This window comes from Aptenodytes forsteri, unplaced genomic scaffold (assembly GCF_000699145.1).
Source record: "Aptenodytes forsteri isolate BGI_AS27 unplaced genomic scaffold, ASM69914v1 Scaffold679, whole genome shotgun sequence".
In the NCBI taxonomy this organism is placed as follows: Eukaryota; Metazoa; Chordata; class Aves; order Sphenisciformes; family Spheniscidae; genus Aptenodytes; species Aptenodytes forsteri.
In genome coordinates, this window is record NW_008795924.1 from 1,985,470 (window position 1) to 2,011,831 (window position 26,362).

General features: G+C 50.4%; 1 protein-coding gene across 1 annotated transcript in view; it reads left to right on the forward strand.

Moving 5' to 3' along the window:
- Nucleotides 1-8,676: 8,676 nt before the first annotated feature.
- SLCO2A1 (solute carrier organic anion transporter family member 2A1) overlaps nt 8,677-26,362 on the forward strand; it is a 29,536-nt gene continuing 11,850 nt past the window's right edge. Inside the window, exons 1-3 of the mRNA XM_009284979.1 lie at nt 8,677-8,766; nt 21,127-21,264; nt 23,328-23,490. Of these exons, the coding sequence (XP_009283254.1) occupies nt 8,677-8,766; nt 21,127-21,264; nt 23,328-23,490 (391 nt within the window). The remainder of the gene's footprint in view (nt 8,767-21,126; nt 21,265-23,327; nt 23,491-26,362) is intronic.

Below are 26,362 nucleotides of genomic sequence, written 5' to 3' on the forward strand. Positions count from 1 at the left end.
TTTTTATTCCAGCTTCTCCAAACAGAAAGTTTCCAGCACTTTTTGTACGATGGACATTGCACCTTTCCATCCTGCCCTGGGTGACGCCTGGGTCCTCTTCTCGGGCTGCAGCCTGAGATGGAGCCAGAGCTGCCAGCAGCAAGGTATGGCCAAGCCTTCACCTTAATTTTGGGCTTCTAGCTGCTAAATACCAATGCTGGAGTGAACCCCATGGGAAGAGGCACCCTGCAAAGGTATTTTGCATGGGGACGTAAAGAGCATGCGGCAGTGTCTCTCCTGGGAAAGCCTCTCTGGAGGAGGAGGGGAATGAAGAGATCTGAACTGCTTTGGGCACGCAAAAATGGTTCTGTCAAAACCAATTTCCAGTAGAGCTCTACAAAACACGTGTCAGCAGGGGTTGGTGGCTGCCAAATGTCAGCGTCTTACTCACAACTGCCTCTGCCTCACGTCCAGCATGAGAACAGGTTTTATTGGTTTGTTTTTGGTTTGCTGCTTATTGAAATTTGGGCTGTTTTATTTAGTGGGTTGAACTTTACACAGTGACAGCCAAACCATACATGCACACTCTCACAGTATCAGGGAAATCTGGAAGATTTCGAACCAAACAAGGAGTTTTTATGAAACTTCCAAGTAGCTGGGGAAAAAAAAAATTAGATGATTATGCAACTTTGGCACTTTTGTTGCCATCGTCATTAAATAAGTCAATATATAGTCTAATAAAAGTATTTTGCTGCATATTAGTGGAGACTGAACCATTTTCATTGCAAACATATAACTCTTATTCCATATTTAATGGTGCCCAGAGCTTCAGGACTTGCAGCGGTATGAGTACAGTCTTGCGGAATGAGATGTGCTGAATTCACTCTCTTTTATCCTCTTTTTATTGAATTTAACCTTTTTTCCAGAGGGAAGTGGACAAGCATCCAAACTTTGTGGTTTAACTGTCCTTACCACAACTTCAGGAGGGATCAAATCAGAGCCACAATTGCCGTACATTTGGACTAGCTCCTTTCATGTAATGGGGTAATATTCATTAAAGCTTTTGTCTACTTAATTTTTTTTTAATTTCCATTTGAATGGTGGCTGCCAGAGCACTCTGAGGTCTTTTAGAGGTGGCAGAACAGCTAAATAAAATCATTACCAAGGTAAAAGGTCAATATATCCAACAAGCATCAGCTCTTCAAGGAGGTGAAGATTTCCAGTGGGATGTGACAGATGTGGGCACATTGGGTCTCCCCATCTCCGAAACCATGAAGACCATCTCAGCCCTTCCGCCCCTTTGTGGGGCTTTTGTGGGGACTCTGTGGTCATGTTGATCCCTCGTCTGTCAGAGAGCAGAGACTCATCACCAGGAGTGAATAAGATAAGAGGGTGCCACATCACTCATGGTGATGCATCTCACACATCACCTGCCAGACCTTCGCAACAGGAAGAGGAGGCTGAAATGAGCTCTCCGTCAGCTCCTTTGCTGGAGAGGCCAGTGTTTCTGGATTGCACCCAATGGAGAGCAGTTGTTGAGGTAGGTGATGCTGAGATGTCACTTCCTTCTTCCCTGTGCTGGGATGTGTCACCTGCCAGCAGCCAAGGCGTGGGATATTCTTCTGGATAGGAGCCTCCTTGAGCTGCTCAGGGTCTGATTCGGTCACACGTCTTCCCCTCATCCCTTAAGATGGCATCTCCCTAGACCTGCTATCAGGGGTTTAACAACATACCTATGAGCAGCAGCAGTTTTTGGTGCTGCTGCATGCAGTCATACCAGAATTGCCCTGCAACCGATTTCAAGGCACAGGAGGGCCTGGAAAAGTCTGTCTCTCCTGGATATGTAGGTCCATGGAGGAATTTTACAAAAATACTTGACTCTATCTTTCTAGGCTGCAGAAGTCTTGCTTAGGGGCACTGTTCTTGAAATATTTACCAACTGTAAAGTTTATTGGCAGTGGGCAGGGTTAAATTAGACTGTCTCATCATGATCACTTGAAGCAATTTCAAGGAAATGCAATCCTGCTTTGAATGGCAGAGTCAGATCCTTGTCTGCCTCACTTAATTGCTTTTACTACAGGATACTGATGCTTTAGATTGCAAATCCTTCGAGGCAAGGACTGTCTCTTTGTTCTTGGTTTGCAGAACACATCCTGCAGCGAAGGCCAGGGCTCTGGCCTGACTACAAACATCTGGTTATTTTGAATACTGTACTCAGAGAGTGCCAGGAGGGCTTTACAGTGGTGGCTGGAGGGTGTGAGGGTTGTGGGGTCCTCGCTGGCGCAGCCCTGCTGGGTGCTGACCCCTGGTATTCACAGCACCCACATTGCACTGAGTGAGGCACATCATCTTCCATCCCTGTGACTGCTCTTGTTTATGGTGGGGCAGCATTTATTGTGCATGCAAATGTCATGCAAATGACTAGCTGGGGAGGGTGTGGAATAAATAATCTTAATTCCAATCTCCCACCTCCTGCTTTTACCAACCATCAGAGTTTCTTCTCTAGAACATGCTGAGCAGAAGGCCCCAAATGTGACACCTGGGGGCTGGCATCTCCAAAAGCTATTACAGAGAAAGGAGAGGTGGAAAAGGTATTACAGAGAAAGGAGAGTTGGCTGGTCCAACGGGCACCCACCAAAATAACCCACGCATCAGGTCATCTCCAGTTTAACCAAAGAGCCTTTGGTATATTACAGCAGGGATTCAATTGATGGTGAGACTCAAGTGGCCTAATTATAAACAAGACTTACTTAAAACAGAAAAGACAGAGGAAAAGAAAGTGGCTGGGGGGGGGGGGTGGGAAATAAGAAAAACAAAACAGAAAAGACAGAGGAAGAGAAAGTGGCTGTTTAAGAGATGTGACATAAAGCACCACCAGGGCTCATTTAAAAGCATTTCCTCCACTCCCCTGTTCACTTATAGCACTCTTAAAAGTGGAGGAGCTTTCTGCTTTCCTCTCTGCTCTTCTTAAAGACTCAGCCTGCCAAAATCATAGCCTCCTAGTTTCCAGGCTCTGCAATCACCCTCACGATGCAATTGCAGCCCTGCAAAGCTTGCCTTCCCATTTATTCCTCCAGAACACACCTTTCTCCTGCCATTGCCCTGCAAGAGGTTTGTTTGACTGGGTTTGCATATGGGATGGAAAGCACAACAGAGTTGCTTAATGTATTTATTAGTCACCAGTGCAGACAAATATCCTCTGCTTCAGGTTAGCTGGTTGTGGGTCATGGGAAGGATGGTTTAATGCTGACACGCACCTTTGCCATCATCTTCAGTATAAACTACCTGCTCTCCCATCCCGCCTTGACCTCACTCCTAATCTCTCAGTATGGCTGGCTTCCCTGCAGGGCTGGTGGTGGCCTTGGCCAGAGGGTAAGCAGTGTCACATCCTGCGCTGGGGCTCGGCTGTTTCCTGTCCTAAAGCTCCTCTGTACGTGCCTCTCCACCATGGGGACTGTGGTGCCCCCTTCCTGAGGGCTGGACCACCTCCTCGGGTGCCGGTAAACCACTTTCCCCTCGCTCTCCATCCCCAGGAGCAGGTCGGGCTGTGAGCCAGACAAGCCTGTTCTTCAGGTATGGCTGTGTACCTCCCTCTGACCAGTATTTCTGCTCCAGATCAAATATACATTGCTGGTAAATTAAAACCAGCCTGTCACGGTCTGTAATTTCCATTGCAGTCACGGGCATTGGCAGGAACCGCTGGTGCACGCTGCCCCCTCCATCCCCTTTGGTCCTCATTCCCCACTGTGCCACACCACCAGCCCCAGAGAATAAATGGGGTTTCCAGGGGGTGGGTTTGGTGTGCTAGTCTGCAACCCCAGGGACTGACTCTGGTAATGCAGGGGGGGTTGCTTTTAATCTGCATTCCCAGAGCAATGTTTGTACTTGCAAGTCTGAAACCCTCCAGGAGCCCCAGGGGCTTCGTGTTTGCTTCCGCAGAGACTTGTGCTGTCCTGGTACTGGTGTGCAGCAAGTAAATTGGGGGTCATGCGGCTCCAGGAAGTCTGTTTTTAAGCTGTGTGAGGTTCCCGAGTAAACACAGGGATCACCTTTCACTCCCTTCCTAATCCTACTCGCGACAGCACCACCCACAAAGCAGGAGACCCAGCACATCTCAGGTGATAACCTCTAGGGCTGCTCGTTTTATGAGCTGTATGTAGGGCTCTGATCCTGCTTTTGTTCCTTCCTCTCTCTTGCAGAGCCTCCCCAGGTCTTCCCAACACAATGTGTTTCTCTAAGTGTCTGTCCATCCTCACATCTCCTCCCGTGGCTGACGTCTGTGGTAGGATCTTCATCGCTGCTATGTTGGAAAAGACCAGAAGTTTGCTTGCTTGGATCACATCTCACTCCCTTCTTCTGCTGAGCCAGGGGGTCCTGGGGTCCAGTCCCTTCTCCAGCTTCTAGTTTTATCCAATGACAGAGGATTTCCCAGGCTGGGGGATGCATACAGGCTTGCTATGGGCTTCCCTGTTATTCCTGGATCACATGAAGCCACCAAAGAGTTGGGAAGCCAGCTAAGTTTTCTGGATCCACACCTTTGGATCTGAGGAAATAACTTCTGATGTAGCAGGAACCAGGTTCCTTGGGATGTCTGACCACACAGTTCACATTTTGCCATCTCCAAGATAGGAAAATTAGTTCCTTGGCCCATTGTTCCCTTGGGGCCAGGGCCGTCTGGCTCCAGACCATGGATGGTGCTTCAAGCAAGCCCGTATGAAATGAAATACTGACTGCAAAAGTCTGTCTCAGTCCTACATCACTGACAGGGAGGCTGCTGGGAAAAAAACACCTTCCTTTAAGAAGGATCTGCTGGTCCAGCTTCAAACGTAGCAGGGAGTGTCGTACTGTGCATGCATAGCACAGTGGGAAATCATCTTCCATGATGGGATGCAGTGTCTCTTCATCTGGTAACAAGTCTTCCCAGGGGCCAGGAAGATCTTCCCAGTTGAGTCCTAGTTGGACTCGATGATCTTTATGGGTCCCTTCCAACTCGAGATATTCTATGATTCAGTGTTGGTCAGTATGCATCGCCTTTTAAAGCCCAGTGGGCAAATAATCATTGAGAAGAATAGGTTGGGGATATCATGGAGGAAAACTGAGATGCTTCAGTCCCTGCCAGATTGAAACCGGGTGGTGAAGCAGAGCTAGTCTGGTCCTCACCCCATGAAAGCATCAACCCACTGCTTGGTAGAAAGAAGTAAGGAGGATTATGCGGGGAAAGAGAACAACCGTGGTCATGTTGAGTGAGTTTGACCCAATCTCCTCCCCAGCAGAAAAGTGGCTTTTGAGGGTTCTGATGTTCTATGAACAAGGATGAGCATACCCTGGTAGCAAAGAGGGACCTGCCTCAGTTCCTGCATAGCTACACCAGTGCAAGTTTGGTCTGCCCATGGGAAACATGCCTGGTGGGTAGGTTTCAATCGATGGCTTGTTTTGGATGAGGGGAGATGGTGGGGTAGAGGATGAACTGGTGGTGTACATGGAGAGCTGCGGGCCTGATTCAGCTTTGCTGGTTGAAGTAACTGATTCCCGCTCAGTTAGCAGCAGTGAGGTTTTCTCCTTCCAGACAATGTCTTGGCCAGGGGAGTGTGACTGCTGTAGGAGGAACTCATTTCAAAAGCTGAGAAAGAAATGCAGCCCCAGGAGCCGTGTAAAACGAACCAAACCCTGTTGATATGTGATCTTTCCTGCCAGGCACTTAACACCAACTGTATCGCCTTAACGAAGCACGATGAGAAGAATTTGAAATTAAACTCTCCTCCCCTTGTCAGCGCCACTGTAAATCACTTTCCTCCTGTGCACTCGTCTGCAGGCCGAACTATTCTTGCCAAGGCTGTAACCCTGCAGGAATGAAAATGCAGCGGAGAATCCTCAGAGTCCTATTTTCTCATGTGCATCTCATTTTGTTACTCCTGTTGCACAATCTATTGTCTAAGGTCCGTAATTTAAAAGCGATGTCGGTGTAAGAAAGCTAGAGCTGAATTTGTGTCCAAGGGCTGGAATTTCTCTTGCAGCGGGATAAAAACTTCAGAGATGTCAGCAGTGCTCTCCAATGATCCCATCTAGGTGGGCAGAGCCTGCTCAGGATAGCCCTTTGCTTCTGCTGCAAGACAAAGCACCTATGCCAGCCATGGGGAACCTCGTGGAGCTGCTGCAGCACACCAAGTACTGGATGCATCCTTAAATTGTGCCTGCCTTTAATAACTGAAACCACCATGACTGGACTTTTAAATTCAGATTTGTCAACTTTTATTATATTATTTACTACAGCTAGATAAGCTGCCAAGGCTTGGGCAATGCTCCTCGCTTTGGAAAAATGTTCACTGGAAGCTTATTCATGGGAGAGTAGACCAAGGCACTGCATGGCATGGGTAAGCAAGATGTGCAGCCCCGCGGGGAGGTCCCCAGTGCTGTAAGTGGCTCACAGCTGGGTGGGAAGCAGGTGTTTTCTTGCCTTACCTATTGCAAGAGCTGCGGATTGAGAAATACAATGGCAGTGTGGGTTGCCAGCATGATTTCTTCCTGCCTTCCAGCAAATCAGCCCCGCTGGGGCATACCTCCGTGCCCCAGATCTAGCAGGGGCTTGCCGGGGGGTGGCCCGACCTGGGGAGCTCAGTGCTGCCTGGGGACCCAGGTCCTTTGGTTCGGAGCACGTCAGAGGCTGCTCCAGCCTCCGTCCCTTCCTTGGCCAGCCAGGACGTGTGGTCAGCTCCCACCAAGGACCCGCATCCCCGTGGGACAGCGACATCCAGCCCATGGGGGTGTTCACCAGAAGCTGCATGCAGAGAGCCCTGATTCCCTTTTGACTCACTGCAGCCTTTTACTTCCTTTTGTAAGGGTTATTAACACCACCGGCATGGGGTTTCCAACCCCATCCATGGGATGTGTCATCAGGGCAGGGGTGTTTCTGCCCACTGCCCATCCTGCCCACTGCCAGGCAGGGCACAGGCTTGTTGGGGATCGCGCCTCTTCCCCGGTACGTTTTGCTGCATGGAGACAAATTTGTATGGAATAGCTGAAGTTAGTGGCTGAAACAGCTGCTGCATGGAGGTGGTTGTTATAACAAAGAGAGTGTCATGGGTCTCTACAGAATAAACTGAAAAGACAGGGCCATTAGCGAGCAGGTCAGGCACTGCCTGAAAAATAAGCTCAGCGGCATGTTGGGCTCGTGGGGAGGATGGGCGATGAGCAGAGATGTTGGCTTGCTTGAGCTTTTCTATTGGTGAGGCTGAAACTCTGTCTCTTGCCATCGAGTGGCGGATAAAAGGGCTCAGCTAACTCTGATGGGGGGAAAAGGGTCTCTTCACATTGCGTCCTGACCCCAGAACTAGCTAATTTGGGGATGGGAGTGGGAAAAGAGAGATGGGAAAATGGGATACTGTTTTTGCCACCCATAGGCCAGTGGTACCCACCTGTCCCTGCAAGCAGTGCTTCTGGGACAGGGTTAGGAAACTGGGAAGCTGACAGCCAAAATTAGCTCTTTTTATCTTAGCAACGCTAATTTTCACGCTGCTTTCAAGCCCTATGCCTGGTCAGACTGGTGCCGGACCCCAAAGATCCTGACCTGGATGTCCTCGCAGGGTGGCTTGGGTGAAGCGGGAGAAAGGGAGTGCCCAGGGAGCCTCTCCCATGGGTGCAATGCACCCTCTCGTGGCGAGCAGCCACGGTGGGTGCCCGCTAAGCAGGGCTCAGCTCCTTGGCATCATACCAGGGTGTAGGTAGGGACCCGCCAGCTCTTCCATGGGGAAACCATTCAGGGAACTGGGATTTGGTTTCTCCAGGCTCAGGGCACCCCGAGGCAGGCTCCATCATTTCCCATGGGGTCCCCCCACCTCTCTCCCTGCCCTGCTTTATGCAGGGAAAAGCAATAATTTTGACAAAATACTTCAAGCTGGCTTCCCCTCATCTGGGATCAACCTGCCCTTCTCCCTCTGACTTTTTTCCTCCCTGTGAGGAGCCTGCAAAATAAATCAGTGCTTTGCATAAACAAAGCCCTGGAAAGATATTGGTAAAAAACCAGTGCTCAGGACCTTCACAAATGCAGTTTTTTCCATGAGAGAAAAGCAGGAGAAGTTTTTTTTCTCTGTAACCCCTTAACCCAGGGAGGAATTTCTCTGTCTGGCCACCCAATTTCCCCCCTCCCACCACCTGGGAGCCAAATCTCGGTTTGCTGAAAGGTGCCTCCCCTTCCTCTTGCCCCTTCAGGGGGACTTGAATTAAAACATCATTTGCTTTCCCTGCAGGAAGGCTGCACTGCTGGTGCCTTGTCCAGCTGCGTCCTGCAGCCTCGGATGTGAGCATAGCAGAGGGGAGCTGCTGCAGGTGCGAGTGGTGGGTCGGGGTGCTGGGTGTCCCCCACGGGTGGGCAAGCATTGTCACACTGCCGCGGTCCCCATCCCCAAACCGGTCGGGGCTCGGCAAGCCCTCACTCCCACCTGCTCCCTGCGTGCTGGCATTAGCTTCCTGTGACTTTAAAGTTCCCTCGGCGCACAAAGCAAAAGAGGGAGGAGAAAGGGTTTCATCATCGCTCCCGAGAGCAGACTTATAAAAACTTTGTGCTCACGCTGCCTGCCTTACTCACGGGCTTGGAGGGTTTTCGGTGCAGACCGTGCGTGCTGCTGGTGGCGGGACAGGCCGGAGAGGGACGGGAGCCGGTGTGCAGCCCAGCTATTTGGGGCTCCCCGGGAAACCCCCACGATGGGAGTCCACCCCGAAGCCGGCAAGTCCCCAGCTGACGTCTCCAAAAGGTCCAGCACCTGCTCCCGGAGTATCTTCTGCAACATCAAGGTAAGGAGTGGTGCCTGGCAAGGATGCACGGCTTCTCCGGCGGGGAGGGAGGAGGATACTTGCGCGGAGAGTGACCCCAACCCATCCCATGGGTCCCCACATCCCCGATACAAACCACCAGTAAAATGAAGAGTGTTTGCTAAGATGCAGAATTTGAAAGTCAACTCCTCAGGCAGTCCTGGATAATGCTGCTGAGGTCCGTCCTGCTCAGCACATGGGAAGGGCTGGGGGGCTTGGTGGGTTTTAGAGTGGTATCCTGCACGGCGTGTGGGTGTTGTGCCCCGTGGAAGCGGTGTGGGCAGCTCTCTGTGAGCTGCGGAGCTTACCCACAGCATCCAGTACACAAAGTGCTGCTGCTTAGGGAATGATTAACCACATCCTGGTGCAAAAAGAAAACACTGCCCTATAATAACACTGATTTGCTTTAAAAACCTTGGTAAGCAGGGCATTTTGAGTGACAGAAGCAAAATCTCGGTGGGTTGAAGTGGGTTTTCTGGTGTTGGCTGCCCAGTTACTCACCTGCCCCTATTAGCAAGGCAAGAGCTGTCATCTTAAAGATGGTCCTTGCCTGAGCTTCAGGCTCTTGAGCTCACTGCCTGAGAGAAAACACCAGCCACCCTGACCACCTCTCATGTTTTAAACCCTGCTAACCATCGTGCTTTTACACCGCGCCTTGCCCTGTCTTTTTTTCCCCATGCAGCACATTTTGGCCCATTTTTGGATGGACACCGAGGCTGCTGCACATGCTGGGACATCCACGTGCATTGGCCAGGACTTCCTTGGGCAGGGGTGATTTTCGTGCCTCGCTTGGCAGCACCTTTGCACATTGGCATCCAAAGCAGCCGGGTGCAGTTTGGGGGAAGAGCAGCTCCCAGCAGCACCTGCCCATGGGCAGAGCAGCTTTGGATACATGAGAGGGGCCACCAGCTGGCAGGACCCCCTTGTGCTGGTGCTGCCGGTCGTGCCCAGGGCTGGGGTGTGATTTTTCCACTAGTGTTATTGAATAGGAGGGTGTGTTTGCTGCAAGGAAGGGTTTGTCAGCACTTCCCAGCTAAGCATGTTTTCAGGAGTATGCAGCCATGGGTAGGGCATCGCGGTCCGGGATGGGTTTGGGTTTTGTTTGCCACCCATCTTTCCTCATCTTGTGTGAAGGTTGGCACTGCCCACTCCTCTTTGGGCTGTGCTTGCTTGGCGTTGGTTTCTGGGCAGCAAAAGTTTCACCAAATCGTGGGGCCTCAACAGTTCCGTCAGGGTGCTGTGGGGATGCTGTAGGGTACCATGGGGCTGTTCCCAACAGGCTGCTGCTCCTGGGGGCTCCCAGGGCTGGAGGCATCATCCCAGGTGATATCTTCCAGTCCTACAACCCTGAAGGTCCCCACTGCCCGGGCTGGGCTAGTCCAGCAGGTGACTTGATGGCCCTTTTTGGCTGTGAGTTCCAGGAGGAAAAGCTTGAGATTACCCTGGGTAATTTAGTGCTGCCTCTGGGCTACTCTGACATGCCTCTGGAGGGGACTGGTGACCTGTCCCCTCCTCTGGTGGAGGTGCAAAAGTTAGCACTAACCCCCTCCAGGCTGCTCCAGTAATGACCATGGCTCGGTGTGAGTAACGTCACCAAAACCAGAGCCCTTCTTGCAGTTCATCCTCTTTCCTGGAAATATGTACAGCTTCCTTCAGCTGCATGCTTGCAAAAATATCCTGAAACTGAAAAAAGAGTGCCAAACTCGATGCCTTTTTCAGGCTGTAAAACTTCGGGGTTAAAAAAAAAAGCCCCAAGAAATCTTAATCCATTTCTGCATCCCATAGGCAGCCGCAGGACGTGTGCTGTGCATGCCGCAGGAGTCGGGCTGGGCGCTCAGCACCCCACACACCCAAGGGTACTTGGTCAGGGTCTGTGTCCAGGACCTCCTAGGGGCATTTGGCTGAGGGCAGATGACACAGGGGTGTCACTTTTCTGGTGGCAGGAGCTCTGGCTGTGCCAGGAGGTGCCTGGCCGGCTGCCTGGGCCCGTCAGCTCCAGCTCAAATCGCCCAGCGTCTGGTGCCAGCTGGAGGGCTGAAGTCTTAATTTCAAAATGAGCAAGGAGCCTGGAGCTCCCCAGACTGGCCAGGCACCCACCACTGAGCCTGTCTGGAGGGTCCTAGAAGGTGATTTTGGAGGGAGGAGTGGTGCTGCAGCACCTGGTGTGGCAACTGTTTGTGGACCACATGCAGAGTGACCCCAGGAGCAGGAGATGCCACCAGAGACACCCCACCTCCCGCCTCCCCTGGCTGGTGCAAATACAGCTGCACTAAGGGAAAACCAGCACGTGAAAAGAAACACTTTTGTTTTAAAAAGTCAACAGGTTTTTGCTAAATCAAGGGGAACCAGCCCTCGATTTATCACAGCCCAACACCAGCACCGTGCAAGCACATTAAGGAACAGTTTGAGCTCTATCAAAACATGCTTGTTGGCATCAGACGGATGATAGGTACCGTCTGGGATGGTGGGGAGTCAGGACACCTATCCCTTGGTGAAAAGTTCTTGCTTTAAAAAGCAAATGTATAGAAATTGACAAGCAATGACATCCCCCACCCTTTCCTGACCTGTTCACTTTTCCTGTGCTGGGACATTTGTGTTAAAAATATATATACATTAAAAAAATAACTGCTTCAAGGTAGAAAAGCACTAGCCTGTGTGCAGTTGTCAGCCCCAAAAAATTAGTAGAAAATCAAAGTGCCACAACTGGATTTCCAGGTTTGGGAAGTTGTTTTGTTGTGAATGGGTCATCAGAGGGCAAGGTGTACAGTAAACTTCTCAGTTTATATGGCTTTATAGCTCTTGTTTGTATAAGAAGACCTTGGTGCTGCAAATAATGTATTATATAAAGTTTTCATCCAGCACCTAATTGTGTGGGAAGCTGCTGGCATCATCCCACAGAGAGACAGGTGTTATAAAGGGGGTTAAATTAATTAGATGCAGCATCCTCCTATAAGCAATGGCAGTTTCTGACAGGGATGGTATTTCCAGCACAAAAAAATCCCCTAGTTGTAGCAGGCTCCAAGTCCTAACCACAAAGCTTATATTTATTCCTGAAGGCTCACGTGCCAGGATCATTTTCAGAGTGCCTTTTGCAGGGCTGGGGCCAAAAATAACAAATTATTTTTCTGTGCAAACTGTCTTGCTCCTCCATGTTCCCCACGACGGGGAGCGCCACCTCCCTGCACTGGTTCCCATTGCTCTCAGGGTGTTTTTCAGCACTGGCCCCATTGCTGCTGATGTCTGGAGGTGCAGGAGCATGATGGTGGAAAGCAGTGGTTTTAATGGTTCTGCAGGGATTTGAAGAGCCGGATGGGGACGGCAGCTCTGGGGATGGATGGTATGGAGGCACTGCTGGGGATGCAGGATGACCAGTGCAGAAGCAGGTGCTCGGGGAGGCAATGCCCTGTGGATGGGGCCGATGGCTCGTATCCGTGCTCTGACATGGGAGGCATTTACAGCTGATCTCTGTACCCTAGGGGAATGCGGTTGGTGACAGTTCCTTGTTGCTGCTGTGGAAGTTACTCCCTGTTATATGTGGGTATTAATGACTGTAGCTAATACTGCAGTTACACCAAATGGCACCAAGGCTCTGTCTAGGATGATATTTAAGTGCACCACCTGGCTCAGCCAACAGTGTGTTTGCTGTCTGCACCGTATCTCGTAGCTGGAATAAACCTGGTCATTGTGCTTATGTTTTTGAGTGCCATCTCAGATGTGGCAGGGTTGCTTGAACCCCTCTAGAAGCTGGCTGTTTGTCTTGAATCACCTTGAAGAGAGAAAGCAGAATGCAAAAGGCCTTCAGTTTTTGGGCCTGGGAGGTTGCTGCTGAGCACTGTCCCCTACGAGAAGCCTAGAGTATCTCAGTAATCCCACAGCAGTGGTGGAGATGGGTGATGATGAGCAAGGACAGCCCCCTGCTTTGAAGTTCACCAGAGCTTCCAGGGTTGTGCTGACTGGCACTGGGATTTTGGGGGGTTGCAGTTGTGCTGCTTGGCAAACGTGGGATGAAGCCAACCTTTAGGTGGATGCCAGCACCCAGTGGCACTGGGGACACATAGGACCTCACAGCCTAAAGGAATAAAACAGGTTTGAAAGGTGGAGGAGAAGTGGATGGTTAGTCTTTTTGATACCCATGCATGGCCCATCGACCCCCGGTCCAGAGTCCTAACCGCTGTCCCTAGTCATGCCCACCTTGCCCTTCCAGACATCCCACTGAAAAAGGATTATTTCAAAGGCGTTATCTATTTGCAGTGCCTCAGATGTTTTGGCTTCTTCACCTTTATTGTCTCTTTCGTGGTTTTGTGCTGTTTTAGTTGATAGCTAATTGCTCATTCGGGATCCCCAGAAACATGACAAGGAGGAGAGCTTTATAAATATCTTGTTACTTAGCTGAGTTGGACTGGTTTCAGCTGGAAGCCAGTTAGCTGGAGAGCGCAGGGGAGCAGTGTGAAATGGTTGGGAGCGCAGGCAGGGGGAGGCTTTTACCTTGTGGACCGCCTGGCATGGAAAAGGAAGCAGGAGGATAACAAAGAGTTATTGTCACTTCTGTCAGCTGGAGAGGGTCCAGGGGGACATTTAAAAGCCTTAGGGGCAGATTTAAATTGGGTGCTATATTGGGGCAGGGAGAGGGATGGTATGGAAGAGTGTAGAAGAAGGGACAGGAAGGTCAGGAGGAGACTGTGGGCTCTGAGTGTGATAAGGCTTTAAAGCATCCCAGGGTGAAGATGTTGGGGGTATGTGGGGTGCAACAGCCAGGAGTGGGGAGCTCTTCCCTCCCTGGGGAGGCTGGATGCCTTCTGCAGAAGAAACAGGAGCCTTGCCTTGGGGTCTGAGGTCCCAACAGCATCAGGGCAAGTTTTTTGTCCCTCCCTTTAAAGGGACTAAAGGAATTTGCTGAGAGAGTGTATTTCAGAAGCCTGGAGATGTAACAGTTGTGCTGTCATATCCTGTTGGAAAAGATTATGAATTGCTTTATTTAGCTGTTAGCAAGAATAGGAGATTCATCAAGTCATTGGTCTGAAGACAGCATGGCTGTACGTTTGGAGAGGGAAGCACCGAGAGGAGAAGGTAATTGTTGATTAGGGGCATTGGTTTAAGCAAGAAAATAAAAGGATATTCCAATACTGGGCACTGTGCAAGGAGAGATGGCGAGATGGATGAGCATTTGTAGCAAAGAAGCAAGCAGGGTCCTTAGGACAAGTGGGGTGTCATGGGGAGAGGGACCCGCTGTGACTGGGGTCTTCCAGCATTCGTGGTGATGGTGCTGGCATCAGAAAGCAAAGGTTGGGTTTGGATGGATCCGACACTGTGTTTATGTCTGATTTTGGTGGGATCAGGTTTCAAAAGGGAAGAACCGCCTGGCCTTCACCAGCAACACCGGCAGCAGGATAAGGAAAAAGATGGGGAAGAGCCAGATGATAAAGCAGGTTGGAAAGTTTAGTGGGATCAAGGTCTAGGAGACATGAAACAAGATAATTTTATGAGGGGCGAGGTGATTCAGTGCCCAAACACAACCAAGGAGTGGTCAGCATAGATAAGATTATCATGAGCAAAATGGGAGAGGAGTGTCGCTGATAGAGAGCACGAGGCATGGCCAGGGCTGTGGGCGTGCAAGAGGAGTGTTTACATACGCTTGTGGGTCAGGGAAAATGAAGCCAAGCTGAAGCTACCTTCAAGGAAATCATGATCGGATCCTGATGCACCATAAAGAAAAGACCTTCAGAAAAAATGAAAAAGCAAAGACCCAACCACACAACCTACCTGCGTGCTCGGTCTGGTTGCAGGAAGAAAGAAGGCTGCTTAACGATATACATCATATTTTGTAGGCAGGAGTATTTTCTCAGCAGCAGCTTGGGAAGCACCAAACCCTCACACCTCACGTGCTGAGGGTCTGGTCTCAGCAATCCTCCGCAGCCAAAAACCTCCTTTCTTTCTGACATCTGCAATGCACACCTGCACGTTAAGGCAGGGACATGTTTTTATGTCCCCTGGAGCGCTACCTCTACAGCAACTGAGCAAAGCAGGGCTTGCACAGATCTTGCAAGGGCATCGGGATATGGTGCAGGGAAATCCCATGTGTACATTCATTGCAAAAAGAGCAAACGTTGTCTTTGCACTTGACAATTGGGGGTTGTAAAGCATGGATTACTTGGCAGTAGACAGACATCATTGCAACTAATAATCTGGGCAGCGGCATGCTTCAGACAATCCCTAACAATTTTAATTTTTTTATTAGTTTATTTTTTGCAGTAGAAATAAAATTCAGGAGCCAACTTCTGCCATTGGACCATGCTCCAGGCTCAGAGGTTTTGTGCTAAGGGATGTGTTGTGTGGCAGGGTATTTGGTTCCTTCTGTGGAAATGTTGCTTTTTTTTTCCCCCCCCCCCATCTTTCACGGTGCTTTTTGATCTATAAATCTAGGCAGCTGCATGTAGGAAAGAGATGCCAAGGAGGGACGTATTTCCCTACGCATGTCTGTATACTTTTCATTTCCAGCTGATATATTTCTTTTGGACTGAGTGATCTCAGCCGTCCTACTGCAGGAGGATCTCTTAGTGTAGTGAGTGTTGATCATATATAAGCCCTAAAATAAACAGCCTGTCTTCTCCCTGACTATTAAAATTTTGGGGATATTCTTGCTACTTCCTAAAGTTCACCCCTCCCCTTTCTTTTTGCCCTTTGGAACCTCAGGAGTGTAAAGTGGAAGAAGCCTTCAGTGGTGGGCACATTGGGGTCTCCTGCTTTGGGCCATGACTTCCCACTAAGGTCAAACAATTTTGCTTTGGCCCTCCGGAGCCCAAAATGCAACTTTAATAGTACTATGTGGAGGGAAAGAGCTAACAGAGCATCCTTACTCCTAGTCCTTTCCAAACATTTACTCCAGCCAGATTCATTTTGCGCCTTCCTGCAACAACTCTGGCTCTTGGCCATGTCCTACCTCGGTGTCATCAGTCAGCTAGGAACAGCTCTCCACTCCTCTTTACAGCTCCCCAGTCAGCTCTTGCATCCATCTAATGAATTAAGCCCTGGCTTTTTCCATCCACGCTGTTAGCGACGCTGCCATGGGAAGGCTGCTGGGCATGGAGGTTAGCACCGGTGCGTGCACATGAGAGCTGGAGCCAGGAGCTGCCAATACTCTCTCCTCGCAGGGTGAGCTGCACCGCCAACGTTTCCACTTTCTCTATCTCCAGGCAAGGCTGCCAAGGTGAAGACACTGAAAAACTAGGTGAGGGATGACTTTGGATGTGAGTGCTGCTACCACAGCATGAAGCTGTGGAAGCGGAGCAAGGAATTAACCCTTAACTCCTCCAGGTGGCAGAGAGGAAGGGGCAGTGGCCGTGCCGCACATAGCAGCATCTTCCCAACTCCCTGGTACCTGCAGAGCAGAGCCAGGCTCCTGGATCCTGGAGGAGGCTCCACAGAGGCAGTTCACTCCTTTGAAATAAAAAGAAACCTGAACTTTTTTACCTGGCCTTGACTCTGACCCATGTTGAACACATGCATGCTGGGGTTATGAAGCACTTTGTGTTTGCATTTTTTTCTTATTTAACCCAACTTGCCAAGCATTTTCTTGGCTGCCTTGGAGACCAAGGGAAGCTCCCCCCCAAAAAATCTCTTATGAAACAGTCTACCTTTCATAATAGGCTTTTCTAAAGTCTAGTCTCCATGTACCTGTTTGTTAACACTGTCACTAGCCTTAACAGTGCATTATCTTACATAAGCAATATGGAAAGAGAGACACATGAGATAAGGGAATACAGCTTAGTGGACCCAGTATATGACATGGGGTAATGCAAGTACCTGCTGCCTGACAGCAGTGCCCGCAACAGTGCCTGCTTCCAGTGCATTCATCCAGCTCCAGGAGCAGCAACCTCCCTCTGACCCCAAAAGCTTCTGACCCCAAGAACACCCACCTCAAGGACAGGTTTAACCCTGGCTCTGGCTTCCTCATCCTTGTCTGCTTTATGGGTTCAGCATGAGGCTGGAAGACCTCCTTTCTCCTCCCAGAGCCTTATTTTATTCCCTGTGAGCTTCAGGGAAGTGGAAAGGGTGCGAGTGGGTCTTCTAAGGTGGCTGCAAGGACTGAAACCCTGCCTCAGACATTTCCCAGGAGCGCACCAGCCACTGTGGCCATACCTGGCATCCCACGGGGACATCTTGGTGCCAATATAGGATCTCAGCCTTGCTGCAGCATTCTCATGCCTGGGCGCTGCCTGCAGCCCAGCCTGCCCCCCGCCCCTGGCCCCACCAGCCCTCTGGGTTGAGTATTTGTTGAACACGTCTCCCCTGAAGGAGATTTGGGTTGGGATTGACCGAATAGCTGCCAGATCTCTGCTTTGAACCTGAGAAGTGTTGTCCAGACCATGGAGGGACCACTCCCCTCTCTTTCCTGCAACAGGGTGAGTTTCTCTCCCTTAAAAAAAAGCATTGCCCTGGGAGGTGCTAGTCCCCACGAACTGGGTGGGGGGGAGCAGTGTGTCTGTGAGGGACCTTCCCCCAGGTATTTGCTTCCCTTTTAAATGAAGTGCGTCTTGGAAAGGAGTCAAGTGTCTTGTATAAACAGCCTGGAGTCAGGATCGCTCAGGTGCTCTGAAGGAAACATGGGGATGATTAAGAGGGGATTTTGTATGTGTGAGTGTGGGTGCATGCCTTTGGCCTCTCTGCGCTGCTCCCTGGCTGCCTGCAATTGCTGCTTGCCTGCAGCTCCAAAAATACACCAGGCTGTGATGGGAGCATCTGCTCTGGAGGGTCAGCACTTTGTATTCGCGGGAGTGTCCCCGACTCCTTAACCTCCCACCATGCCTTCGCCTTCAGTGCCATTGTGTCAGCTTTGTGTCAGCAAAACCTCCCTTCAAATGAGTTTGGCTCTTCTTTAAAAACCCCTTCTTCATTAAGTGTTATGGAAGATGGATGATAGCAACTCCATCCCCTCCTGGGGTTGCTCGGCAGGTGTGGGGGGCCAGCGCAGCACATCTGGTGCTCTCTGCAGCTGGAAGGGACCAGGTCAGTGCTGGTTTCCATGGACCAGCAGGTTGTGGGTGGTCAGCATGAACATGTGGGGATGGGAACGTATGGGGAAAGGGACAGGGATGGGAGAGACCTGTGAAGACCTGAGAAGACTTGCGAGGGGACACGGGAGAGCGGTGCCCTTCATCTCCACCAGCCTCAGAGGTCTGCTCTTCCCAGCCAGAGCGTCTTGGCCAGTGCCAAGGTCAGGCGGTGCACAGGCTCCTTTTGGGGAGCCCTCCAAGTAAGCCCCTCTCCCAGCTATTTGCACTCAGAGCCTTCAAGGTTTGGGCGATCGTTATTCTAATTAGAATTGAGTCTGCTGAATGCAGGGGAGGTCTTAAATCAGGCACATCTCTTACCTCTGGACAGTTGAAGTGCATCTGGAAAAGCCGAGCTCCAGCTGCACAAGTCCTGGAGCAAAGGTTGTTTTGCTTTGCTCCAACTGTTTTGGGTGACAGCATCCAAGGGCTGAGGCTGCTGTGTGGTCTCAGTGCTAGCAGTAGCAGGGGGCAGGATCGGGTCCCCTAAGCATCCCTCCTGCTCTTCTGCCTTTCCTGCTAATCCTGCTTGCAGGAGCCAGATTAGGACTCATGGGCAGGGGGGGAGCAGTCGTACCCCAAAGTCTTTCTCTCCCCTTGTTGGTGCTCTCTAGCTGCATTTCTCCCACCTTGCCTTCCCTCGTGGCAGGCAGCCCCAGCTTGCTCCCAGGCATCTCAGGATCCATGGCCCCGTTTTTTCCATCTCCAGGTTATCACCAATGCATAAACCCATCTCAGGCCATCTCCTGCCAGCTCTGCCTTTTCCTGCCTGCCCTTTCTGACCACAGCCTGTCCCTCTCATCTCCTGCCCTCCATCCTCTTGTGAAGCACACGCAGTGCTGGTTCCCCATGGTCCTTCCATGCCTCTACCTTCTCCCCATCCCCTGCCAACCCCAGTATTTGGGGGAGTCAGGCTGCCTCTCCTCTTCATCTTCCCTCCCTACCAGCATCCACTCTCTCCCCAGCACTTCTCATCTCCCTGTCTGCCCTGGGATTAGGCTGACATTTGCTGCGCTAAATTCAGCCTTGGTGATCCACCCTCTTCCCTCCCTGTTGGTAAACAGCTTGGCTTCTCCAGCTAATGCCTCACATTGGGAGAGCTCTCCCTCCAGCTGCTCTGCATCTCAGGCAGTCCCAGCCCTCCACTGTTTAGCCAGTGCTTCCTTATTTGAATGACTTCAGTAGGGTCTGGCCAGAGTTGCAGGAACAAAAATTAATGTTCTCTGGCAACAAGATCCCCTCTCCGTTTCTCATCCTCGCAGGAGTCACCTCTCTGCTCCAGACCAGCCCGGCTGGACTAATTACATGGTGATCCCAGGTCAGGATTGGGGAAGGTGAAGGTGGTGGATCCAGCTATCATCCACAGGACCGTGTGCTGGGATGGGCTTTTGAACGTAGGAGTTGATAGCTGGAAGGTGTAGAGGTCATTTTGCTTCAAGAGTTTACTTTCAGATGTTTCACTTCCACTTTGTCCCTATCTGGGAGGGTTTCCCACGTTACACCCCACGTCATTGCTCTGCGGCTTCTGGTCGGGGCAAAGTCCCAGCCTGGGACTTTGTCCTCTCCTGCTTGGCTACCGTGGTGGCAGATGCCTGCTTGATGTTAGCCTGTCTGCTGACACCCCTCCAAGATGTGGCTGGGGAGTTCATGATGACAGCTTGTCCCTGTTACCCTTCTTCCCTCTTTTTTTGTCTTTATCCTTCTACTTTTCTGTGGTCTCCAGGTTGTTCACAGCTTGCCCTCACATTGCTAGGGCTCCATTTTCTCTTTCCCCTCCATCTCCATCCTCTTCTCTTCCGCCGTCTGTCAGCATCTGTCCCATCTCTTATCCTTTTAGATACCCAGCTGTGTCTTCTGGCTGGTGCTTTCCTCCCTCGCAGGAGAAGCTTCCCAGGAAGCCATCTTCTTTCCCATCTTCTCCCCCATCTTCTCCTATCCAAATTCTCTTGCAATTGCCTGACCAGCCCCAGGTAGATCCCCAGGGCTCTGCATCCTCCTCTGCTCCCCAAAAAGCCACTCCACCCACCTACAGCATTTGCATCCTCCGTGTTGGGTGGACAATTTCATTCTTTTTCTGTTTTTTTGGTTTTTTTTTTTCACACAATGGGTCAGGGCTTCTGGGCACTACCGCCATTTCAAATAAATACTAATAACGAGTGTTGCTACTCTCCTAGCCAAGGACATAAGGAATTTGTCAGCCCTGCAGTACCTTTGATCCCCCATTCATCATCTTGGGCTTCCCGCCGTTATCTTTGTGGGACACGCTTCCGGTATTCAGCAAATATTTGATTTCCTGTGAATTTAAATAAAAAGACCTTTGCCCTTTTTTTTTTCTTTTTTAAATTATTTTAAAATACTTTTGGCACCGTGTGGACGCATTCCATTCCAAGAAAAATAAAGGAAAACTCTTCTGACTAAATATAGATCAAAAGACACTTGTGAGCTGCCTCTTGCATCCCCGGCTGAGAGTGCTTTCCTCTCCCAGGCCACCCGGGCTTTCGACTGTGCTTCTGCTCTGCCCCATAAACTCTTTGTATTCCCTCCTGTGCTCCAGGCAAGCTCTGCCTCCGTTCAGCTTGGTTTCTGGCTCGGCTCACAGCCTGGCTCAAGGGAAAGATGCTGGGTTTAGAATACTACAGAGGTCTTCCAGTAGTGAGACTATGTTGTGCATAATTCATTCTTTCCCTCTGGGGCTTTTAAACCCCATTTTCAACTTTTTCTTGCAACACCCTTTGGAGCAGGTTTTGTTAATTGGCTTTACAGCCGAGTGAATCCAAGAGGCTGACTGGAAATACTCAGGTAGTCTAAACCAGCATGGCTCCCTTTCAGCTGTGGCATGGCAGCTGCAGCGATAGCCTCTTAACATGGTCTCAGGAGCACCCACCAAGTCTATGCAAAGTCAAGCCTGTCTCACTGATTTACCATTGTACAACTCCCAGTGCAACAGGTCCTCCTAGGGTTGGAGGGTTGCTCTTGAGGGCTGCACAAGGGTTGCCCCAGTGCAAATACTAATGAATATTAATAACGGTAAAGCAGAGGAAAGATAAAAACAGAGCTCCTTGCCCTCTCTTCTGAACACTGCATCATTCATTTTGCAAAGCTAAATTAATTAGGGATCCAGGACTCAGCCCTTCAGTAGATCTGTTGCATGTCAGAGATGCAGCCATGTTGGCCATCTTGAGTCCATGTGCATATGACTCTCAAATCCCTCACACGGGGCATGGCCTCTAGCAGTTACACATCAGCAGGGCACTACCTGGGTACTAACTGGGATGGCACATTTTTTTGCCCACAGGTGTTTGTGCTGTGCCACGGGCTTCTCCAGCTCTCCCAGCTCCTCTACAGTGCCAACTTCAAGAGCAGCCTCACCACCATTGAGAAGCGCTTTGGGCTCTCCAGTCTCTCCTCGGGTTTCATCTCCAGCTTGCACGAGGTAACTGGGTGAGATGCTTGTGAGGGGGCTCCCAGGAGTGGCCAGAACACAGGGGGACCTTCCCCAAATAGGGTCTCAGGGTTGTTCACACTCAGTGCTTCCTTGGCCATGCCTACACATGCTGGATGAAGCAGATGTTGCTGTACACTTGGACATTTCTTCACATTTCACTCCTGCTGTACCATATGCTGGGAGGTTGAAGGTGGGGTTAGGTGGTGAAGATGTGGCCTTGGAGGGCAGCAGCAGAAAGCAGATTGCGTCACAGGAGACCACTCTACCCTGGGATGCCATACATCTCCAGCAGAGACACGCCTGGGAGACATGCAATGTGATTCTTCTCCTTTGGTCACAGTTCTTACAGCTTTTGCGAGGAAGAGCATTTTATTATGAGTAGTACCCACACAACTACAGCTCCATGAGCAAGTTCCAGTAAAAGTATCTGTTTTCATAGGTGTCTCATTGGCTTTAGGAATGACCCTGACCTGAGTCATTCCCAGCTTTCTCTGAAAGAAGACCCTGGCCAGCAGTCTCTCCAAGATCTACTGCCTTTCTCCAGTGGTCCCAGCTCCTGATGGCCCTGTGGCAAAGGGCTGACTTTCACTGTCATCATATTGCTGAGCTGGCCAAGGATTTTCCCACAGACACTTTCTAATCACTTACTCCTCTGGAATAAGTTTTCTAGTTCACATTGTCATGAATTGTATCCTTTCTGGTAGCTCTTCAAGGCCAACTAGGAAAAGACCTGCCAGGAGAGACTTTCTTTTGATGACAGAAGTGCTTGGTGGCAGCCCACCTTGCATACAGCTAGTCTTCTCACATGGGATCCTCCACCAAGAGACTGAGCACTGGGAATCCTCCCAGGTCCTTGGGGAAGTAGATGCCCAGGTCTCACCCCAACCAGCACCTACATCCAAGATTAAAAAGACTGGTTCAAAGCCTGTTGAGACTAGTGAAGGACTTCCCACTGATTGTGACTAGGTCCAAACCATGCAAAGAAAGAGACCCAGTGTGGACAGTTGTAACATTGGTAATCCTGAACTGGCATAATTAAGCCCTGCAGAGTATCCCACCACGCACAGCAGTGATACCTCTGTAACCTGTGTGTTCCTCATCTGCTAGAGAAATTATTTATACTTATGAGACTTAATGCCTGGAAAAGTAATACCAAAGCAAACATTACATAGAGCAGTCTGTTACTGCAAGAATATACAGGGAAAAGGATTGGAATAGGACATATGCCATGCTGTTAAAACATAACAGCTTTCAGACAACTGATATATCTTTATTTCTCTGCTTTATGAGAGGGATTCCTGCGCTTTACTCCAGCTCTGTGTGAGCTCCCCTGCCTGTCCAGGACCACAATCCTTTCACATTGATGACTGCAGCAATTCTAAGAAAAAAAACCACAAAGAGACAAACAAGGGAGCCCATGTAAACATAAATAAAAAGTATTCTTAGCCATACATGCCAAGGTTAAAATAATGTTTAGCTTGTCCCAAGCTGACAAAGCCCATGTAATGGTAATTTTATGGTGTTCATTCCCTTGCCTGAGTAAGCTGCATGTTTTCATATCTTTTTAGCTGATCATATCCGCAGTTGCAAATGTCCAGAGTCACAAACATTTGCAATGAGCAGGACTTTGTAGCTGGGCTCGTGCCTGCTTAGTCATGGGAATGGAGGCAATATGCTTCATTTCTTGCTGTGTTTGGGGGCATCATTAGTTTATGCCACATCCTATGGGGTGGGGGGCATGTGTGGGTGCTGAAAAAAGCCCCAGACAGATCACAAGGAGGTTGTGAAGCTGTCCACGACAACAAGGGATGCACACATGTGACAGAAGCCAAAGAGTTAGCCCGCTGGCTTTTGATGAGAAGGAAGCACTGTCTTGCTGTGAATGTGTAGGGTGAAGGGCTGTCCCATTCCTGCTTTTGTGGGGATCAAACACCACCTGATAAGAGAGCTCTCCACCCACCCAGACACAGTCATGGGGGACCAGTTATAGAGTCTTGACTTCCTCCGTGACATCTTCTAACATTCTCCCCATTTTGCTGTGCCCTTTCCAGATTGGCAACGTGGTCCTCATCATCTTCGTCAGCTACTTCGGCAGCCGAGTTCACCGCCCACGGGTGATTGGCATGGGGGGGCTGCTGCTGGCGCTGGGAGCGTTCCTGGTTACCCTGCCCCACTTCCTATCAGACCCTTACGAATACACCACGCTTAGTGCTGGTAAGTGCCTTCATCCTTATCACCATGAGCTGTCCCAGCACAAATCCATCTCCAGTTGCTCTGGGCTGGATTATCCATGCCTACCCAAAAAGAGGGGTTCTATCCAGCGCACACACGATTTAAATGCAGTGTTTGGCAGGAAAGACTTAAGGCAGAGATTTACTATTTTAAGCCTGACTTCAGTATAATTTTGCAACCCCTTCTGAATGCAATAATTACATGTGGCATCCCTTCCACCTCTTCTGTGCATGTCATTTGAGCCACGGTTTCAGGTGCTGAGTGCTGTGGTCATGGTGAAGTACCTAAAATCCCCATAGATGCTCCTGAAGGCCTCCAGAGGGAGCAGTCTGTGTTTCAAGTTCAGCAGGCAGGATCTCTCTCTCCAGGCTGCCAAGACACCTCTCCCTCCCATCAGTGCTCAACGAGCTTGCTGTAGGGCTGAGACCCCTGAGATAGCCATCATCCCACACAGATATGCCACCCCAGGAATATTTGTAAGGAGGTTCAACATTCAGTGAGAGAGCATATCCTTCCATGTGTATACTATAAAATATACTTGAAAACTAATTAACTAGCTTAATATGTTATTTGTAATATGCTTTTCTCCTGGCTGTGCCCATCCATCTCTGTTCAGATCTCTAAGCACGCCATGTCCCTGTTTTCTGCACGGGTGGCATGGGTCCCTCCAACCTGCTCCTGAGCATCCTGGAAATAGGTTTGCTTTCTGTCGCATCAGAAGAGCCTCAGCTGCAGCTCTAAAGCTGCATTACTGGCTAATGATGACAGCATTGTTATTAATGATGACACATCATTCAGCTATCCAAAAAGCCAGCCAGGGAGAGAGTGTGAGCAGAGAGAGCATACAGGGCAGCGGATTTGGGGCAGAAGCCCTGGGATGCACGAGATGCTGGTTCTGCTGCTGATGCCCTGTGTGAGTGTGGACAAATCACTTCACTTCTGGCTTTTCTGGGGCACTGGTGCATTTCCTGAGGGGGCTCAAAGGCTCTGCAGTACCTTGCCACTGAGGCTTCATGCTTTTCTGAACGCTGAGCTGGATTCATACCAGAACAGTTCTTGCCATATCAGTCTCATTTGGATGGCCCTTATCTGCTCAAGAAGTTAATAGCTGTGGCACTGTAAGTCAGTCTTCACATGCTCTGGGGGCAAAGCAGTTCAGCTGGCTGATAAGAAGGCTTGAAAGTGCAGTCTTCATGTGTGTGTATGCCTTGTTGCACCAGCTAGGCTTTGACCTTCTTCTCCTTTCTCCTGGTTTTTGTGCGTGACAAAAGACGTTACTCTTGGTGGTCTCACTGCAGGCAGCTGAGAGCTGTGGCAGCGCAAGGGAGAAGAGCAAACACTCCTGCTGGAGCCTGGCTTCCCTGCAGCCCTGCTGAGAACCCAGGCTGAACGCAAATGCAGCTGATGGTTCACCTATAGCCCAAACCATTTTGGAAAGGAAAGGAACATTATCTTTACTGGAGTCACAGAGGTATTTCAGCATGAGAAGTGAGGTTGTCTCCTTGCTGCTGAGCAGTATATGGGTGACAGAGCAGAGTTAAGATCTCCTGTCCCCAGGGCCTGTTCTGCTCTAGCCAGTAAGCCTTATGATCCATACTGAGGAGAGCTACTGGTTTAACTGGGCAGGCTTTGGGAACAAGCTAGTGTGTACGACAACAGCTCCGGTTTCCGTGCAGAATGCAATACGCAGAAGAGCCTGCATCATGTGCCACAAGGCTGGCTTTGGTCTTCCCAAAGTGACTTCAGCCCTTAAATCCTTGGGATGCCAATGAGCCTTAGCCTTCTTGGGGATTGCCACCTCTGAAAACCCTAAGTCACCTCAGCTCTGTGCCAAGTTGCTCCCCCTGCACCTGTGCCACCGAGGAGGATGGCAGCAGTTGCAGCAGTGCCAGCCAGGGAAAGCCTTCCACCTGTAGTTAGAAGATACTTTCTCCTGGAAAGGCTTTGAGCCCTGTGCATTGTGTCCTAGCCTGATCCTCTGGGCTCAGGGAGCCTTGGCTGTGCCAGGGAGCTGCTGGGTGGCCTTAGGCAAATTGCTCCCTTTAGTTAGGTCCTGACTTTGCCACAGCTCAACAGGATGCAAGTCCCAGATGGGGAGCAAAGCACAGCGAGGACAGAGCTGCTCACAGGTGCCTGACAATCTCTGCTCCCACCAAAGGGTTAGAGATCCTCTGGCTTTGCTCTCCCACATCAGCTCTAGGAAATCTGGCGCCGCCATGGCTGATCTGCAAGCCCAGATCCCATGAAATGTTATTAAAAATGATGGCCCGGCATGGGGCTGAGAGTGTGCTAGCACTGACGCAGAAATATGAAGACCAGCTCTCTGCTGGCTTGCAGCTGCCTCCCTGCTACGCAGCCTCGAATGTCTCCATGTTTTTCAAGTCAGCTGGTTTGGAGAGCGGATCAGGCATCACATGCCAAGTTTTCTGACAGCTTTAATTCATGCGTCAGGCTATGAACTGGTCAGGATTTGGGACAGGGGCTGCTCTTACTGTGAAGGAAACAAGTCGAAGGAGCAGGTATCATCCTGCTCCCTGCCTGGAGCCGTACATGTCTTGGCGCGGTATTTACAGCCCATGAAGATACTCCAGTCCTGGTTGGAGTTTGCATGGCAGTCTTGAGCAGGGTGAAGATCTCCCCAAGTCCAGACGGTATGAAGAAGTAAGGTCCTTGCTTTGGAAGGAGGCAGGCTGCTCCTGAGCGATGAGGGCAATGGAGATTCAGGGGCAGGGTGTCCTGCTCAGGGCAGCCAGGTCTCCCCAGAAAGCATCGCTCCCTGTTCCTGCCCGGGTACCACGAGGGAGCAAAGACCACTGATAACAAAAAGCCAGCCATGGGTTAGGTTTGCCCTCAT